This window comes from Convolutriloba macropyga, chromosome 1 (assembly GCF_964194025.1).
Source record: "Convolutriloba macropyga chromosome 1, txConMacr16.3, whole genome shotgun sequence".
Classification (NCBI taxonomy): domain Eukaryota; kingdom Metazoa; phylum Xenacoelomorpha; order Acoela; family Convolutidae; genus Convolutriloba; species Convolutriloba macropyga.
Window position 1 is genome coordinate 59,750,413 of NC_134468.1, and position 20,841 is coordinate 59,771,253.

Sequence of the window (20,841 nt, forward strand, 5' to 3'; positions counted from 1 at the left end):
CTTAAAACATATAAGAGAGAAATTTGCGTACAGTTTTATTCTTTTCTCAATCATTCTTCAAAAAGCGGAAAGAGTTTAGCTTATTTGAGCTAAATGGGGTAGGTAAAAGATCCCTCGTAAAACGATACCTTTATCAATGATGTGAGGTATTTGGTAATCACTGATCATTCAGCCATAACCAATATATTACTTATTTCATCTTCGCCTCTGACAGTTTACTGGGAAAGGAGTTAATTACTTATCAACTACCGCAGTTTACCGGATCAGGCTTGGTGTTTGATAGATGAAGTCATTTCAGGAAAGCTATTATACTGCAGGGTTTTTCCGGCTAGTTCATTAAAATAAATAAACGTCTTGTCTCGTGTCTCCTTAACTTCTACCAAACTTATTTTTGATTGCTCTCGAATGACAGGAAATTATTGTAAACGTGCATATCTTTTTATGCAAATTTTTTGCTTGAGCGTTTTGTGCTTTTCTTCTAGAAAAATCTTTGACTTCTCAAGTGACCTTTAGCGAACTTTTTGATTTTGGAGTAATTTCAGTTGCTCTCGCTCGGAAATAAAGTGTGTTTTGTTACATCTATTTTGTTACTGAAAATCAATTGTTACTGAAAACAAAAAACATCGATTTTGTTAATGAGTAAAGCGAGAGATTATTATCCAATCACAAACAAGAATTTCTAAGCATTTAATTGCGCTCTAATAAAAGACGTTCTAATATACATGGAAAGTTCTGAAAAAGTCCGTATAACCTGATTTTAAGTAAATATAACCACGATATGTACAGATTAAGCTGGTTTTCGGGGTAATATTTTTCGGGTTTGTGGATTCATTGGTACAAAATGGTGACTGGCATTGAACTGATTAATGAGCAGACAAAATACCGGCCAAATGAGCATCAAAAATTTCCGTCTAACAACCACTTGTGGCTGTCAACGATATGAGTTAAAAGGTTGCTATACTGTACGTTTTGTTGAGAATACGTTGCTTTGCACGTTTAACGCTATTGAATTGAAGATACGAAAGAGTGTTTTCACCTTCATTATGGTGCCGCTCCTTGCTGAGCCATCTTCCTTTAGTTCTGTAAATACACGCAAAGTCTATAGGCATTACGTTAGCATAATTGTTGTAAAGCCTAAAAAGTGAACCTAATAATTAGATTCACGGAATAGATCAATATCACATCACCTATTAAGGTGACGATTGCGAAAGTTGCTTTGATATAATTGATTTGGTTGGGTTACAAACAGTTTCACAGTAATGCATCCGCTCAACGCTCTGTTTTGCCTTCTCCCTGAATTTACGGGCCGTGAAAGCTTGGCATGCTACAAACACTAGCGATCAAATATAGACAATTAATCGCAACCTGAAAACAGTATTGGAAACCTGAGGTAATGACCATCTGTCATTATCGAATTAGACGATCTCAAAAGAATAATCTGTGGTCAAAGCAATCAGTCAAAAGCCATTGGGCGGAAAAAAGCAGATAAAGGTGAACTTGAACAGGGCATGAACCTCAATTCAAAATCGAGTGTTAGATTGAGCAATATTTACGGTGTCTTACGGAGTTGCTAGAGTCCAGATTAGGCTATGACTGTAAGACAGAACGTCTATTTTTTATATATCCTAATTCTACTTCTCTTTGAATTTAGACGGCAAGAAACCCAACCCATGAACTTCTGATTTTGAAACGGGTGATGAAATCAAAAATATTGGATAACTGGTCACCAATAACCCCCAGAGTTGTATTTTTAAGAGCGAAAAAACATCGATTTTGAAAATTTTGGTCGAATTACCAAAAATTTAAAAATATTGATATAGTCGGTTCGTATATCAAAAAATCACCTCTGATATCGAGAAAAATGATAGAACATTATGCTAAATTATTCTATTTGAAAATTTTTTGGTCAGTTTTGATGCAATTCTAAAAAAATTACGGAATCAGTATCGAATACTGATAAACCAGACGTTCGGATCTAAAACCGTCCAGTTTACTGGATTACCGTTCCGTAATGAAGAATTTGCAGAAAAAAATGACCAAAACTTGAAAAAAAAATGGACAAAAGCATAAAATTTTGACAAATTTTTCAAAATTATGATTTTTCAACAAGAAGGTTTGTCAATTGAGTGAAACTCAATACACACCGAAAATTTGTGAAAAAATCCACAACATCCGGCCTAACGAAAAAATATCTAATTCCCAGACTTTTTTCTCGTCGCTCGTTTAGGTAACGTTTCGTACGCGTCCTTTTTGTCATTTCACTCGTCAATTGTCCGTGTTCCGTTTTTTTTCAATAACGTCGCTCTGCCAAAACTCTGCTATTCGTTTTCTCCGTCTACTTTTCCGGGTTTCGATGTAGTATGTTGTCATATATGATAAAGTATGTTGTGTTTTTGTTGCAGTATGTTGATTAAGCTAGTATGCTGGTTGGTTGCTTTGGTCTTGTTGCTTTCTAGGGTGTGACTCAAGTTCTAGAGTTACGGCTGGTTGGTTCCTGGACTTTTCCAACTTACTATTTTACTATCACCCCTGTTGTAGTATATTGATTTTTGCTGCTGTATGTTTGCGTGTAACTGTATGATTGTTAGTTGGTTTGGGGTTTTGCCTTCTAGGGTGTGACTTAAGTTTATTCTGGAGTTACGTCTAGATCGTGTCTTCACTTTTCCAGCTTTCATAGACTACGAAAACGCTGCATATTATTTAACTTTTGCTGTAGTTTTTTTAATATCGTTGGTATGCTGATCAGTTGTTTAGGTTTGAATATTCCTGGGGGGTGACTCAAGTTTATTCTGGAGTTACGGCTAGTAAATTTCTTGCTCTTTTCCATTTAGTATACTACTGCTTTGCCGTAAATTAGTTGGCTATTTGTATATTTTAAGCCCCATAATGACTTGTGCTAATTTGTCTTGCAGTAGCATCTCTCCTCCTTCATGGGGTGTGACTTAAGTTTGTTCTGGAGTTACGGCTAGTTTATTTGGTTGAGTTTGTTACTGTGGCCTGCTAGCATAGTACTTCCCGACTTCCCCGCTCGTTGCTCAATCGTCTCCCGCCCGTTCTTTCTGGTCTTTCCGTTTCGTTGCGCGCTACTCGCTCAAAGCTTCCGTTCTAAGCGTCCGTTTTCCCGCAGCGTCGTGAGCCGTCGCCTGACATTTTCCTTCCGTCCGTCTTGTTTCCTGTTCCATCGTGCGTCGTTCGTTAAGCGTTTCCGTCCCGTCCGTAGGGTTGCCCGTTTCCTACCCTCGTTTTCGCCAGTTTCGTTCCGTTTCCTGTTTCATTGCGCGCCGTTCGCCCGTCCTTCCCGCCCCGTCCGTTTCATTTCCTGTTTCGTCGTGCTTCGTCCACTCGGTCCTCTTTTGACGGTTGCCTGTCTTCCTGTTTAATCTCACGTTGCTTAGAAGCACGTTAGACGCCCTCTCCCCTTTGTTACTCACTTTGCCGAGTAATTCGTTACTCGGTAATTTATTTCCTGCTCTTCGACGTCTTGATTATCAAGTCGTTGTCATTTGGGTTCGGTATAACCCTCGTTCCACCTGTTTGATTGAAAGTTTCTCTACATTGATAAATTAGCCATTTCAATATCAGGGCCGAACAGCAAGAAAAATTGAAAAAGCTCTTTAATGCAAGATCTAATCAAGAATCTGAGTTGCGTAAAATCCATAGGAACATCACAGATGCCATAGATCGTCAATACAGGAGGGTTAAAGTTAAACGCTTGGTTTCAAAGTTGAAGGATGTTTTCAGTAAACCTGTGCAGAATGCAGAAATGTTTGACTTGGCCATTAAAGTGGAGAACCCAGTTTCAATTTACCCTGTCCTTGAGCAATGGTTGGATGATGTAACTGAGAACAATGATAAATTGTTGCTTGCGACTAGAAGCTATATTGACTCAGTTGCTGACCGAGACACCGTATTCGAGGCCGTTAATCCTGAAGGGCAGTCTAAGATAAATTCACACCGAACAGCATCTTCAATGTCTAGTCAGTGTAAACATTACTTTCGCATGGCAAAACTAAAACGCGATTAGGCTGAGAAACAACAGCAAGCTGCCATGCGCCTGGCTAAACAAAAACACAAAATTGCCTTGAGAAAAAAGGAGCTTGAAATACAAATGCAGCAGATGGCTCTGCAGAATTGGAGGAAGACCACCAGCAGCGTGTTGCCGCAGCTAAACTAGATGAGGCCGAATTAATGAATAATCGTTCTTTGTTTAGTCACCACTCAAGTGAACTAAATTTAATTAAAGATAGGGGATCAGATAGAAGTCAGAAACTTGTTCAGGATTGGGTAAATTCGTTTCCACCCGGTAATTCATTGAATGCTGCAAGTGAGTTAAACTTTTCTCGTCCTGGTTCAGCAACCGCTGACCATCCCGTTCAAGATTCTGCCCTTAGTAATCCACCAGAAAACTCAAGTAATATATCCGGTAACCTAAATTACCTTGAAATGCTATCTCAGTACACAAGGCCAGCAATTGCTCAGCAAGAGGCATTGTATCGGGAATACCTCCATGCTCCACTGCAGCAATACCTCAGTGATCAAAGGGTCGAGCTGGCACATAGTCCCTCAGGCAGTGGTGTTGTGAACCCAGTGAACTAAGAATCAACCGATGTACCAAATGTCGCACTGTCACCACTTCAATCACCTATGCAACCCCCACGGCCACCGACACCTGTTATGGCATTATCAGCATGCCTGGTCAGCTGTATCTGCGCAACCTTTTTTGCACAACAAAAGAATCAAACTTAATTCAACATTCGACACGAAACACAACTCCTTATTACCCATCCCATGCATTATCTCCCTCCATCTTCGAACCCACTCGTGAACCCCCACCCTTTCTCCCACCTCAACAATTAGTTAATCCTCAGCTCTCCGTGATTTTGTCCTCTATAAAAGCGAGCAGAGCAACATACTTACCCTTCCCCAACATTCCACAGCAAAACATTGTCCATTCACATCAAGGCCGTCTGGTACCGTGTCCTACCGTACCGAAACGTCCCCTTAACCGTAACCCCGATTTAAATTTATGGCGTTTTTCTCAGAATACCCCTCAAAAGCAAACGAGGTGAAAAATAGTGCAGCCGTTTTCTATAACTTTTAACCAACACTTCCCTCAAGCACTGCTAACCCTGCCAGCAGCCATGCCCTCTCACAATAGACTGCAGCACAAAATGTTAATAGCAACCTGTAGCAACCAAGTTAACCCATTCAGTACGGCAACTAACATCGATCCACCTTTTGTCACGCCGATTATTCCTCCCATGTACGGTCATACCGCACCCGCACCGTTGTGTTGGGGTAGCTCAGAGCATCCCACGCCTCCGGCGCCAGCAGCCGAAAATGCAAACCTTATTAAGGTGTTGGTTGACGCAAGAGGAATGACCCGCTGCCTGAATGGAAGTTGTCCCAATACAATGGGGACCCCCTACAGTGGCACGAATGGTATGGTCAATTTAAAAGCGCAATTGACTCTAACTGATGACGTAAAATTGACATACCTCAAGACCCTCGTAACTATTAAAGCTAAAACAGCTATAGCTGAGTTCACCTACTGCGGCGCAATGTACAAAAACGCACTGAGGACCTTGGAGTGTAAATTTGGCCAACCGCAGGTGGCCGTAAGTGCGGACAAACTCAACAGCTTTCCACCATTGAAGATGCACAATAGAGATTTCATCATTAACTATTCAGGGTGCATTTCAAGTCTTGTCGGGGTGTTTAAATCGCTCTCATATGATTCGGACTTAAAGAGTGCTGCGCTTCTCAACACTGCCGTACAGAACTACCACAGATTTGAAAGAGTCATGGTCACACTTCACTGTCAAAAAGCATTGGGTGAAACCTACTCTTCTGGACTTTAATGGCTGGTTAAAAGATAAGGCCGAAGCGCATGATTTAATGAGAAATATCGCATCTAAAGCGAGGACTGAGGATACCATCAACCCAGTAAACAAGTCGAAAGTTGCTTGAAAGGCATTTGCAGCAAATACGCAACAAAAGTTTTCAAAAACCGCAACAGAGAGCTCCGTCAACATCTATCCCACGCTGCATCGTATGCAAGGGCAGTCATCGGTTGTGGGAGTGTCCTGTGTTTAAGGAAAAGACCCCCACGCAGCGAGCCAAGGTCGTGGCCGAAGCTAAGCTCTGTTTTTCATGTTTGCTGGATAAACACATGTTAGGGCAATGACCAAGTCCCTGTAAATGTAGAAAAGTTGGCTGCAACCGCTCCCGTAACACCTTACTTCACGGAGCTGAATGGGTTTTTCCAGCTAAACTCACAAACAACAACTTCAATAATTCGAAGTCGAATTCAGGTACTAGTAGGCCAACTACTGGTGAACAGCAACCAAGCAAAACGACCACTTTGTCTTCTGTCACTGATATCAAAGGACTTCTTCGGGTGACGGAACTGAAACTTAATAATTCGTCTGGTACTAGTACTACGGCGTTGGTTTTATGCGATACCGTTTGCAGTAACTCTTGGGTGTCAAATAGTCTCGCAGCTATACTCGGTTTGCAAGGTACCGCATTAAAACTTACCGTCAAGTGTATAAACACGGAAGAGCTCATCGACAGAAAGGTTGTTCAATTGACCGTGACACCTCATAAAGACCAAGACTTCGAAGCATTTACTGTACGTCCCTATGTGAGGGAAATATTAAACGTAGGTTTCGACATCATTGACGTTAAGTCCATGCAAGAAACTTACCCACATCTGGCCTTCCTGGATCCAGTAAGATATAGCTATGGAGACATTGAGATGATACTTGGAAAGGATGTCCACCATGCCGTGCGCCCGTTAGAGTACTTTTCAGCCGACGAAAAGCGCTCACTTCGCTGTCCGCTTGCCCATAGGTTGGGTTCTAAGTGGCCCTCTCCCGTCAAGTTCAAGTTTAGTCTCGACGTGTTTCAATGCAAATATTGAACATGATTATGAACTGGCTTGCCAATTTAAGTCATGGTACGATGTGGAATCGTACGGCGCGTACTTGTAGGTTGACCCACGATCCGCAGCGGATGCTCGCGCGCATAAAGTACTTGAAACAGCGACCTTTCATAATGGCCAAAGGTACGATGTCGGTATGTTATGGGCCGATGGCAACATCCAGCTCCCGAATAACTACTTTTCGTCACTGGTGCAACTTAAATCTCTCGCGAAGTGGCTCACTAGAGACACAACATTACGCAAAAGAAAATTACGCAAAAACCATCGATGAAGACCTGCAAGAGGGTAACGTAATAACTGTTCCTGACGCTCACATGGTCGAAAAACGGTCGGATAAAGAGTGGTACCTACCGCATCATCCCTTAATCAACCCGAACAAACCGGGGAGTGCATAGGGTACTAAATGGTGCAGCAAAGTTCCACGGTACTTCTTTGAGTAAATCTTAGCTTACTGGCCACGACCTGCTCCAAAACCTAATTCATGTGCTTCTTAGGCTCCGTCAACATCAGTTCCTCGTGTCCGCAGATATCGATGGTGTTTCTCCATGTGGGTGTCCCTGACTGTGACCTGCCATCACTGCGTAATTTGTGGCGGGAGGACCCCACAACAAATGTTTCAGTGTATCAATAGACGCGCCGTATATTCGGGGCTAAAGACTCGCCCACATACGCCAACTATGCATTGCAACTCACGGCCCGAGACATTGTTAGTCAGTACCCGGAAGCAACCAATGCTGTCCTAGAAAATTTCCCCATGGACGATTACTTGAGTTCGGTGGAGTCACCTGAGAGGGCTCTCAAAAGATCGAAAGAGTTGGTGCATTTTCTCCATCTAGTGGGTTCAAGTTTACTAAGTTTGTACCAAATCTGGCTGATCGAATTGATGGGTCACCTCAGTCTACCGAACCAAAAGTAATTGCCTCATCTAAGGAGGATTCTTTGCTTGTGATTCGGTTGAAATGGGATCACAACAATGATACTCTATTTCTGAGTCGGGTTACCTCCAGTACAGTAACTAAGTCTTTAGCAGAAAGCTTGGTTTTGAGCCTATTCTCTAAGGTATTTGATCCCACCGGCCTAGTGGCACCATTTACCGTTGGTGCCCGATTGTTACTAAAGGACATCTGGTGTGTCAGCAGGCAGCACTGGGATGAAGAATTACCAAAAGACACTGTTGAAAGGTTCCTCGAATGGAGTGAAGAACTATCCCAGCTTGCCGAAATCGTTATACCAAGGAGTTACTTTTCCGAAAATTTTGAACACCTGGAGCTACACGTGTTTGGCGACAGTTCTCAAGAGGTCTTTAGCGCTGTTGCATTTCTCCGAGCTCAAGTAAACACTAGTGGGCTGCTAAAAACGGAGCTTGCATTTGTCCTGGGTAAAGCTCGCGTAGCATTATGGAGGTGATGACAATTCTAAAGCTAGGAGCTGCAAGCTGCCCTACTGGCCACTCGGTTGAAACAAGACATATGACGAGCCCTTTCTGTGCATGTTAACAAAGTTTTTAATTGGACCGATAGTATTACTGTCTTGCAATGGCTTAACTCCACAAGCAAGCAGCCAATTTTTATAGCAAACCGTGAATGCGAGATTTTAATACACACACTAGCGTTGACGAATGGGACCACGTTGCCTCTGCGATAATCTGGCAGATGCCGGCACTCGTGGTGTGTCCGCTGAAGTTTTGCAGTCAATTAGCTGGGTGGGGTTCCAGATCTCTTCAGAGTCCAGGAATTCCCGTTCGGTCCAAGCACCGAAGTAGTTAAAAACATCAAACTTGGTATAGTAACTAAGGAAACTGACAAAACTAACACATCATTGGCCGCATCCGCAACTAAGTCAACGAACAAACCGCCCCCGCAACTAATCACTTTCGATAAGTTTTGTTATCAAAAATTGCTTCGAATAACAGCATACATACTTCGGCTGTTACCCTCACATGAATGCTACCGTAGTATCGATGGTAGTATAATAGATCCCACTGATCTTGACAAAGCCGAGCGTGATCTTCAGTATCTCGTTCACGGAGAATTTTTTCCGAAAGAAAAGATCTCCTGGAAAACATCCGCTAAACGGAGTAGCCGTATTGCCCGGTTTTCCCCCTTCGTCGGACCAAATCCGTTCGGCTGGCCGCAGCAAACGGTCGGCCGAAGTTGATTATCATGTAAAGCGTGTTATCGTTCTTGGCGCACGGCATATGTTCGTAAAACTGTTTCTACGCCATACTCACTTGAAAAACCATCATCAAGGTGTTGACTACCTGCGGGCTAAACAACATGAACGTTATACCATCCTTAAATTACGATCCTCACTGCGTTCGATTTAATCTAACTGCGTCACGTGGAGAATGTTACGCGCTGCCACTATTCAACCCATCATGGCTGACCTCCCAGTAGAAAGACTCGCATACTAGTCTCCTTCCTTCACGAACACCGGGATCGACTACTTCGGGCCGTTTTACGTTACTGTACGTAGGACTACCGAGAAGAGGTGGGGATTCCCCTTCACATGCTTAACTACTCGTGCCGTTCATGTTGAAATCGTTCCGTTAATGGACGTCAGTTCGTGTGTAATGGGAGTGGAACGGTTCGTCTCCCGTCGGGATACAGCTGCCATTATTGGGTCAGACAATGGCACTAACTTTGTTGGCGCGGAAAAAACTACGCGATAATTTCGAAAAGTGGAACACCATCAACATCGTCGTTGAACTTGCCCACAAAGGCATGAAGTGGAGGTTCAATGCGCCCAGTGCGCCACACCAGGTTGGCGTCTGGGAGATGCTAGTACGTAGTTTTAAGCGAATTCTTTGCACCATCCTCGGTACTCGTCGTTTCACGGACGAAGTTTTGAACTCTCCTTTTTGTCTCGTCGAAAATGCACTTAACTCACGCTCGTTAACGCCTGTAAGCGCTGACCCATCCGACCTAGGCGAAATAACACCTAATCATTTCCTAATCCGTCAATCGTTGGCGTAGACGAGTTTGATCACCCTAAACGGTACGCCCTCGCACAGTCGTATGCTAACACTATTTGGTCACGTTGGATCAAAGAGTACGTACCGGCGCTGAACCGACGTTTCAAGTGGCAGACGCCCGCCGAGCATCACCGTAAGACCGGTGATTTGGTTTGGGTAGTTGAAGAGACCAACCCAAGGGGTTACCCACTGCTCGGATCACTGAACTCCGTTGCGGTTCCAACAGCGTCGCGCGCTCCGCCGTCCTGCGCACGTCTACCGGATCGCTCGTACGCCCGCTTAAATTAATACCGTTTCTCCCAACATCTTCAGGGCTGGAGGATGTTACTGAGTAAAGCGAAAGATTATTATCCAATCACAAACGAGTTTTTCTAAGCATTTAAATATGCTCTAATAAAAGACGTTCTAATATACATAAAAATTTCCGAAAAAGTCCGTATAACCTAATTTTTAGTAAATATAACCATGATATTTTCGGATTAAGGCGGTTTTCGATATGTACGGGTTAAGGTGGTTTTCGGTGTAATATTTTTCGGGTTTTTAGATTCACTGGTACAAAATGGTGACTGGCATTGAACTGATTCATTATCAGAGAAAATACCGGCCAAATGAGCATCAGAAATTGTCGTCTTAAAAACCACTTGTGGCTGTTAGCGATATGAGTTAAAACGCTGCTATACTGTACGTTTTGTTGAGAATACGTTGCTTCTTTGTACGTTTAACGCTATTGAGTTGAAGATACGAAGGAGTGTTTTCACCTTTATTATTGGAGTAATTTCAGTTGCTCTCGCTCGGAAATAAAGTTTGTTGTTCAAACAAAACCGACTGTTAGAGTGTTGACAACAAGTTGTAATAACCGAGTGGTTAGTACCTCCGCCGAGGTGACAGAATCGAACACAGGAGTTCAGGGTTTGAATCATTCATTCGGCTGATGTTTACGCACCCATAAAAAATTATCTAGACTGCAGCCCGTGAAGTATTTTGCGCCGCCTGTCAATCGAAAGTAATTTTTCCGATGTTCGTCTTTATGTTCAAAGTAAATCCATTAAGCTGCTTTGAAATGTTGTTTGAATGCATTAGAATGTCTTTGAATCTAAGTAGGTAAATTAGATGGGTCTCGTTTCCTTTTACTATAAGCCCGGTTGCGTTCAGTACGTAAGTTTTCAGCTGATTGTCAAACCATTCAGACATTGTTCTGTAACCGACCAGAAAACTTCATAGCAAGCAGTGAAAGAAATACCACTTTTAACAACTTTCAAATTCGTCACTCAAATGGAGCAAAAAATTTTCCATATTTGGACAACAGAGAAAAGATTTTTCTCCTGCTGTCTTGCTTTCAGCTTCTATATTTTTATAGCGCATGCAAAATTGGGTAATGGTCAGAGAAACTCTGATCATCTGGAATCTGACAGTTTGCAATTAAATTAAATGGTTCATTCAAGTTGCTGAACTATTTGTGACACGGATTTCTATTTTTTGGTTAACAGATTGTTCTTCAAGATATTCATGTTAACATCTTTGCATAATACTGTTGGTATGCCCATAACTTCAAGAGCTCCTTAAACTCAATTTTGGTTTGTTCTAGGTTTGTTGCATATTATCATTAATCGGAATAGGAAGCCTACGTTAGCAAACAATTATATCTACGTTAACCTACAAATCTTGTTTGTTGATGTACAAGATCTTGTTTGTTGATCAACAAGATCTTGTTTGTTGATTTTGTTTGTTAATCTACAAACAATTGTATCTACGTCAATTGTAACCTATGTTAACAAACATGTGTATCTACGTTAACAAACAATGACTCTTCAATCTTGAAATGAAGCGCTTTTGGGGCACAATTGTTGGGGCGCTGTCTCTTTTTTTACCAGATCTGTTCACAATGTTTCATTATTTTTGTTGTCAAATTGAAGTGTTGTTTTTTGTCACGCCTATGAAGGAAGTGGAGCGAAAAATCGGGTTGTTTTGCGCGTTTTTGACGTTACTGTTCAAGTAGTGTGAAAAAGCTTTTTTTAACAATAATCACCTTTCTCTGGCTAGTGTTTTTTGTTGACATGTGGCAATCTGACTTTGATTTTTTACTGTGTTTTCGATTTTTAATTGATTTTTTCTGAATGATTTCCCCATCCATTCATAGTCCATTTTTGGTCTAGATTTTTGTTTAAAGTGAAATTTCTTTGAATTGTAGGGCAGGACTTGTCCTGCTATGTTTTTAATGTAGTTACGACCATATGATGTCACGGTCACTTCAAATCTACTTTGTGTTTATTAATTGCTCTTGAACGAAGTTCATAGCGATTATTGTAAACGTGTGTGTCTTTTTTTTGCAAAATTTTTGCTTGACAATTTTGACTTTTCGAGTGACTTTTACTCCCATAACTTTTTGTGTTTCGCTTGATCTAAAATTCTCTCTCAATCACAATTTCAAGCAGCTGAACTCAATTGTTGGCGGCATTTTAATACTAAAAGTCAGATGAAAAGTGCGCCGAAACTTGTGTCATTTTTTACTTTGAATCTTAATAGTGGTTTATGTTAACCTCTAATGTGGTTATTTGAAGCCCACTATTGAAGTTCTTAGTCCCATTTAGGCTCACCCTCCCTCCACCCGACTGAAGCAGGCTGCAATTGATTAGAGCTCCCTCTAGTCGTTCGAAAGCAATTCTTCCGAAGTTTTGTCGGTTATGTTTCATTTAAGCAATTTTGTCTGAATTGAGTGCGTGACGTCGTTTCTCTCAAGGAGTGTTTTACTCTCAGGGAGTATGGAGGAAGTGTTTTGTTCAATCTGCATGATTGTGTTTGGTCACACGTGACTTGCCTCACTCTCAGAAATGACATCCTCGCTTTCAAATTGACGTTCTTTACTTAAATTTAAGATTATTTGAGAACAGCTAATAGATGAAGCAATGAGTTATTCAGACTCTTAATCAAACTTAACATCTCAACATTAATAAAGAACAATATAATTTTCTCTTTTTCGGCCTGTTTTATTATTTTTATGAGACATGCTTAATTTTTTTCCGAAAGAAGCCAAGCGAATTGTTATAAACATTTAATGGGTAACACTTTTTGTGAAAGCCAGTCAACAGACCTTTCAATTAGCTATTTGAATTAATCTTAAGCATTCTGGGTTCAGAATGCAAAACTGAATAGTTTTGCTAGGCTTCGGAAATAGTGTTGGTTGAAAACGATTCAAGTTCTACAACTTTGCCAGAGCAAAAAGCTAATTTTGTTTGGGCCGATTTTCCTTTTATTAAATTAGTGCCAATGTGTTTGGCAATTCTTTCGGATTACCATTGAGAGATGTCAGTAGCATGCAAACGACTGGCCATACCATTCTCCATTAGTTATATACCTGACCGTTGTTTATAGTGATTATTTTTGTGCTAATAGGGAACACAGCTCTGCACTTGGCAGTTCAAAGTGGGTTGGTGGATTGTGTCCGACTGCTCCGCAACGCAGGTGCTCCTCTATTCATAGAGAACAAGGACAAGAAGACTGCTTGTGACCTCTGTGACAAGCAGGCCCATCTAGCCCATATTGCCCGTTTCCTAGAATCAGCCATGGTCTTCAATTGTCAACAGGTGCCAAATATTCATTACATCTACATTCTGTTATCAATATTTTGCCGCTAAAATTGGACGAGCGTTACAGGCACGATTGCATGAGAGTAGTTGAGAAAAATGTATTATATTTCTCTGACAGCTGCTATTGGAAACTTAAAAGAAGGAACAGAAGCTCTTATTCGCGGGTGATTTAGATGTGTTATCGGATACGATCCTTGATACAGTTGATTCCCGCTAGTCATTTTTAGTGCCAGTGTTGATTTCAGTGAAAATTGTCAAGTTCAAGTGGGCGTGTTCTGATTAATTACTCTCAAACGAAGTCTGCAGAAATTATGTTAGTCCCGTGGTCTTTTTATGCAGTTTTTCGTTCGACTGATTTTTCTTCTGATCCGTTTAACTCTTCGTCCTCAAAATGGAATAAACATGTAAAGCCCGAAGGGCATTAGGTGGATGAGAAGCTCTCTTATAGCCTTGCGTCTCACTAGTCTCAAAGTATGCAACTCACCAAAACTGTTAACTGTTTTGAAGAGACAATTTCAGGGTGAAGGGTGCGTTTTACGCCCCTGAGTCACCGCCCTCTCGCTCACCCCGAACTCCCCACCCCCACCCCACGTCCACCTTCTTCCACTCTGCCAATTTGGACCTCACTCTCGGCCAGTCCCCCTTCCCCTGTGTTTAAGATAATGATCATTATGGTAGACTATTCATTTTTAAGCAAAGTTTGAGGTTTCAGGAAGTTTGATTATAGGAGAATTTTGCTTTCAGGACTCGCAGCCGGTGTGTGTTGCTGAGATCAATGCTTTGAGGACAGAAATCTTCGAATACGAGACTAAAGGGCATGAGAGTACAAAAGACAGGCCGATGTCGTCATCATTAGGCAACAGCGCCAACTCTTCTTCATTTGAAGTCTTCAATCGGTCAGCATCAACATCGTCAATAAACAGGGATGTGCCATCTGAGTCTGGGGGAGCTGATTCTGCCCACGGTAACGGAAGTAATCTCCATCTGAGTTGCTGGAGCAGGTGTAGCTTTACTCATCAGGGCTTACTCAAGCTCAGAAGGGATATTCTCCTAACGACGGCCAATGAACTGAAGATCTCGTTAGACGTGAGTTGTATGATTTTGCAGTTTGGACCAAGTTATTGTCAGATTTTCATTTTAATCGCTCTAAGGAGCACCTTAGTTATTATAGCTGCGAAGCTGTAAGCTGAGCGGAGCTATTGCGATGCTCTTGGTTTTTTACAATTCAAAGAATTTGAATTGTATTGGGGCGCTGTCTTTTTTAAAGATCTGTTCACACAATTTCATGATTTTTGAAGTCAAATTGGAGTTGTGATTTTGGTCACGCCAAAACAAAAAGTGGAGCGAAAAGGCGAGTGGTGTTGCGGCGTGAAATTTTTGCGCTCTAATTTAAAAGTGAGTGAGAAAACGGTTTTTGAAGCCTAGTTCTTTGTTTGAACCAAATTTCCATTTCTTGCTCGTGGTTTTTCGTTAGCATGCGGCATTTTGACATTGATTTTCTGTTTTTATTTTTAACTGTTTTTTAAAAATGGTTTTCCCAATTCAATCATAGTCCATTCTAGGTCTAGTTTTTTGTTCAACGAAAATTCTTTGAATTGTACGTCAGGACCTGTCCTGCTATGTTTTTAATTCGCTTTACCTTTTGATCACGTTTTTCTTTATAGATAAGTCACGTAGAGTGAGAAAACGGTGTTTGAACAAAAGTTCGCTTTCTCGCTAGTGGTTTTTTGTTCACATGCGGCAATTTCACTTTGATTTTTACTGGTTTTTTTCGATTTGTTGGATCGGATTTTTGCGCTGAATAGTTTTTTAATCCATTTATAGTTCATTCTAGGCCTAGTTTTTTGTCTGAACCAAATTTCGATTTCTCGCTAGTTGTTGTTTTTTGTTCACATGCGGCATTTTGACATTAATTTTTTTTTCATTTTATCTGATTTTTTTGGAAATGGTTTTTCCAATTCAGTTATAGTCCGTTCTAGGTTAAGTTGTTTGTTTAGTCAATTAAAATTCTTCGAATTTTACGTCAGGACTTGTCCTGCTATGTTTTTTTGTTTCGTCGTTTGGCGCTCTTTTTCGTTTTACATTTGTTCACACAGCAAAGCTGAAAAATTCAAATCGGCTGAATGACTTCTTCCTCTCACTAACGGCTTTTGCGGGCGTGACTTCATTTCTTACTCTCTCTCTCTCTCTCTCTCTCTCTCTCTCTCTCTCTCTCACACACACACACACAGGCAAAAGTTTTTTGCGTGATTAGATTTTGATCATAAGTGACTTACCTCGCTCAATAAAACTTATGCACTTTAAAACTTTAGTTCATTTTGAATTTGTTTTAGGTCCAAGGAACTCATATGTGCAATAAAGGCCCCTAATGAAAAAGCTTCTGCGCAATTTTAGGAAGCTTTGTTAATTTATCACTGTGTTTTTAGATAGCTTTCTTTGAGCGGCATCAATAACGTTTTTTAAAGTTATTTATCTGTTTCTATCTCTTATACGGCACGCAAGTCTATTGTTTGGCAGCTATTCCGGCAATCTGCCGGCTATGTTTTTCCTCAATCATTTTTCCTGTTCTTTTTCATTAGCCGCGCTTTATCGTCTCAGTCGTTGATTATTGCGGCGCTAATTGCAAATCAACGAATTTGGATTGTATTGCTGCTCTTTTTTTACAATCCAAAGGATTTGGATTCTATTGGGGCCCTGTCTTCAGATATGTTCACTCATTTTTATCATTTACATATCAATGAGAAGTCACCATTATAGTGATTTAATCATACTGAAGTAGTAAAGGGAGCGGAAAAACGAGTAGCTCAAGTGCGTAAAAATTTTCAAACTATGCTGAACGTCAAAAGTAATTGAGCACCCCGCAGTATTGCAAATGAAAGTTCACTTTTTGATCCAATACTCCAACTTGTTACCTAACCTTAAAAAATCCACATCATTGATCCACTACGCTAAGGGTCTTGTCTTCCTTTAAATTGAGATAAAACGTAGCGGTAAATTGTAAGATACCCAATGTATATTTGACAAACTCCAACACAAAAAGAAAAGTTTTCACTTTTTTCACTCTTACGTACAGCGCAAATGCAAACTCAATCATAGTTGAATAAACATGAAAGCATATTGGATTTTGCAACAAACTTTTTCTCGTGGAATTATGATGGATTTCGGAAACTTAGATTGGGGTATCTGGTGGGTTACGGTTGCGTATTATCTGAATTTCATAGGTAGGCAAGATTCTTAGCTTAGTAGATCAATGCTGAAAAAAATGTTTCCAGCGAAAATTGAGTGGTGTTGCGGCGTGAATTTTTTTTGCTCTAATTTAAAAGTAGAGTGAGAAAACGGTGTTTGAACAAAAGTTCGCTTTCTCGCTAGTGGTTTTTTGTTCACATGCAGCAATTTCACTTTGATTTTTACTGTTTTTTTCGATTTGTTGGATCGGATTTTTTCGCTGATTAGTATTTTAATCCATTAATAGTTCATTCTAGGCCTAGTTTTTTGTTTGAAATTTACCGCCAAATTTCGATTTCTAGCTAGTTATTTTTTGTTCACATGCGGCATTTTGACATTAATTTTTTTTCATTTTATCTGATTTTTTTGGAAATGGTTTTTCCAATTAAGTTATAGTCCGTTCTAGGTTAAGTTGTTTGTTTAGTCAATTAAAATTCTTCGAATTTTACGTCAGGACTTGTCCTGCTATGTTTTTTGTATCGTCGTTTGGCGCTCTTTTTCGTTTTATATTTGTTCGCACAGCAAAGCTGAAAAAGTCAAGTTTTCTGAATGACTTCTTCCTCTCACTAAGGGCGTTTGGGCGCGTGACGTCATTGCTCACTCTCTTTAGCAAAAGTTTTTTGCGTGATTAGGATCTGATCACAAGTGAATTATCTCACTCAATAAAATGACTTTTGCAATTTAAAACTTTAAAGTTTTATTTGAATTTGTTTTAGGTCAAAGGAATTCTTATGGGCAGTAAAGATCCCTATTAAGAGGCTTCTCCGGAGTGAATTTTAACAGGCTTAATTAATAAAGCGGTGAATATTTGTTACCTTGCTTTTTGAGCGGCATCGTTTTTTCTTCAATTTAGGTGTCTGTCTGTTTCTATCTCTATTATACGGCACGCAGGTCTATTCTTTTGCAGCTATTCGGCAATCTGCCGGCAATGTTTTTGGTTTTGAGATGAGTTTTTTTCACGTCCGCCAATTTAACTTATGTTTCCAATTATATATCTTCACAAATACTACTAATGTTTTTATACATATTTTCGACTGGCTGGTGTAAAGATGCAATTGTGTGTTGCCCTCACACAATTGCATCAATTGCAAATGGCTTGGCCTTCTCTTGTTTTTTTTTCTTTTACAATTCAAAGAATTTGATTTGTATAGGGGCGCTGTCTTTTTTAAGATCTGTTCATACATTTTCATGATTTGCTGTGAGAAAATGCTGTTAAAACAAAAACATTCCTTTCTCGCAAGTGGTTTTTTTGTTTCCATGCGGCATTTTGACATTGATTTTGTTTTTTTTTTATTTTGATATAATTTTTCTAAACGATTCTAATCCAATCATTGTCCATTCTAGGTTTAGTTTTCTTATTCAATCTTTGAAAATTCTTCGAATTGTGTGTCTGGAGTTGTCCTGCTCTAATTTTTTTTATTTTGTCATGATATTTGTTACGACCATATGGCGTCATAATCTGTTCAAATCTGCTTTTTGTTCATTCGTTCATGCAACTTTATCGGAGTTGCGTGTGTGATATCTTTTTCACTCTTGTTGGAGCGAGTTTTTTGTTCATTTGCGTGATTAAGAAGTTTTTGGTCACGCGTGACCTACCTCGCTCTCAAAAATGACTTCTTGACACTGAAACTGACTTTTCTTTTATTTTAATTCAAAGAGATAAGGTTAAGTTAGTAAGTGGCACTCTGAATGAGGGTTATTGTGGAGCAGCTAATAGAAGCAGCAATAACTTATAAGGATTCTTAATCAAAAAATAACATCTCAGAATTTAACAAAGAAATTTCTCTTTGGTCTGTTTCTGTTACTATCTTTATGAGACTGCAGATCTACGAAGCTATTAGGGCTATTTTCTGTTAATCTTCCAGCTGCATATAACTTTAATCTGAATTGTTTTTAAAATATATTAGTTAAATTTTTCAGTTTGTGTGTTTTTGTTTTCTAGTCAATTGCTGTCATTAATTAAAAAAGTGGTGCATTTAAGTTATGCAATATTTACTTTTTTAAATTTGTCATTCTCAGTTTTTTGGCTGTTAGGAGTCACTTAAATTCTCTGATGGCTTGCTCGTGGGTGTTGGGTTCATTTTGGCAGCAGTAATTGTGTTTTAAAAGTGTTAGCTTCTAAGAACCTTCAGTATTTTTTGCTGATTTCAATTTCCTGCAATAACTTGATGGTTTGACATGTCAATGCTTCTGGTATACGTAATCAAGATTTCGCTCCTATGTTAGGGTTTTTCTTATCGCATTCTTGCTTTTTTTAAAACAGGAAATCATATTATTTAATGCACCAACTTAAAAAATTTAAAATTAGGAAACAATAATTTTTCGGCATTAACTTTCATAGAGTTCCTAGGCTGGATTTAGTAGTGATTCAAGTGCCTAGTGTGCGTTGATTGTTTTCAACGCATAAGTTCAAGGCGAAAAGCTACTTTTTGAAGTTTTTTGACCCTCAAATTCTGCGATGCTTCTTTATTTCTAATATTTGAAGTAAGTTTCGAGCTCTACCTGTGTTTGTTTTGTTTTCACATAGTTTCGCTAAATACAAGTGTTATCGACCTTCTAATGAAGCGTAAATGAAAGTTTTTGATGCTTTCAGTTGATTTCTAATGGTGCTTATGACTTTTCCCTTTTTTATTTTCAAAAAATAATGGTGTTTGTTTTTTTTGCGGATATTTGTTGTTTTCTATGTCTCGTCTCTTGGTGTCATTCATTATTAGTTTCAGCGAATCTTCAGTATGATTTTCTTGACATCATGTGATAGCTTGACTTGCCTCTTCTTATGTTGTACGCAATCAGAGGTTCACTTAGATGGTAAGGTTTTAGTTTTTCATTCATTAGTTTTTTTTCGTCCATCAGAACCTGTCCTGCTACTTTTTTTTTACATGAGGTGATAGCACATTTTTCACAGACTTTTCATTCAATGAGGGATGACCAGGTAAAGACTAGCTAAGTTTTCGGATTATGTTTGAGGACTTCTCTTGAGTGTTTTCTTTCGGGTCCCTAGGCTGACTTTTGTTTTATCCCAGATGCTAAGTACTGAAGTTGCTGGGAAGGCTTAATTTCCTGGTGAAAAGGTTACTTCTGGAAGTTTTTGAGACCCAAATTGTGCAATTTTTTTATTGGGTTTTTGTTCAACAGGTCTTCAATTGAAGTTGGCCTCTGTTTGTTGTGATCTGCGCAAGTTGGAGTTCTCTATGTATATTTTTAAGGTATAAATTGGTAACGCCTGCTTAAATTGAAAAAATAGTAAGTTTTGCCAGTTTTTGATTTCTTTGAGAAGTTTGTCATTTTTTGACTTTTGCGTTTATAAGGAGCCTATAAAACATTTATAAGGAGCCTACAAAACAATACTACTAATGTTTTTACATATTTTCGACTGGCTGGTGTAAAGATGCAATTGTGTGTTGCCCTCAATTGGGATATTGGGGAGTTTTTGTGGGAATGGGAATTTTGGCAACATTTGTTTTTTTTGGTTTCTTTTCACTTACAATCATTTAGCTTTATAAGGCGTAGTTGAAACTATTGAATTGTTCAAGTTGATAGCCGTTAATTTTTTAATAGCTGCACAGCGATAGCTGGGGCTTGGCCTTCTCTTGTTTTTTTTCTTTTACAATTCAAAGAATTTGATTTGTATAGGGGCGCTGTCTTTTTTTAAGATCTGTTCATACATTTTCATGATTTGCTGTGAGAAAATGCTGTTAAAACAAAAACATTCCTTTCTCGCAAGTGGTTTTTTGTTTCCATGCGGCATTTTGACATTGATTTTGTTTTTTTTTATTTTGATAGAATTTTTCTAAACGATTCTAATTCAATCATTGTCCATTCTAGGTTTAGTTTTCTTATTCAATCTTTGAAAATTCTTCGAATTGTGTGTCTGGAGTTGTCCTGCTCTAATTTTTTTTATTTTGTCATGATATTTGTTACGACCATATGGCGTCATAATCTGTTCAAATCTGCTTTTTGTTCATTCGTTCTTGCAACCTTATCGGAGTTGCGTGTGTGATATCTTTTTCACTCTTGTTGGAGCGAGTTTTTTGTTCACTTGCGTGATTAAGAAGTTTTTGGTCACGCGTGACCTACCTCGCTCTCAAAAATGACTTCTTGACACTGAAACT

At 39.6% G+C, this 20,841-nt stretch overlaps 1 protein-coding gene across 5 annotated transcripts in view; it reads left to right on the forward strand.

Moving 5' to 3' along the window:
- LOC142341065 (uncharacterized) overlaps positions 1 to 20,841 on the forward strand; it is a 69,175-nt gene that overhangs the window by 9,466 nt on the left and 38,868 nt on the right. For 4 of the 5 annotated variants that reach the window (XM_075391914.1, XM_075391922.1, XM_075391939.1 and 1 more), the window contains 2 exons: positions 13,311 to 13,501; positions 14,249 to 14,590. In XM_075391914.1, the coding sequence (XP_075248029.1) occupies positions 13,311 to 13,501; positions 14,249 to 14,590 (533 nt within the window). The other variant, XM_075391947.1, reaches the window with a different exon arrangement.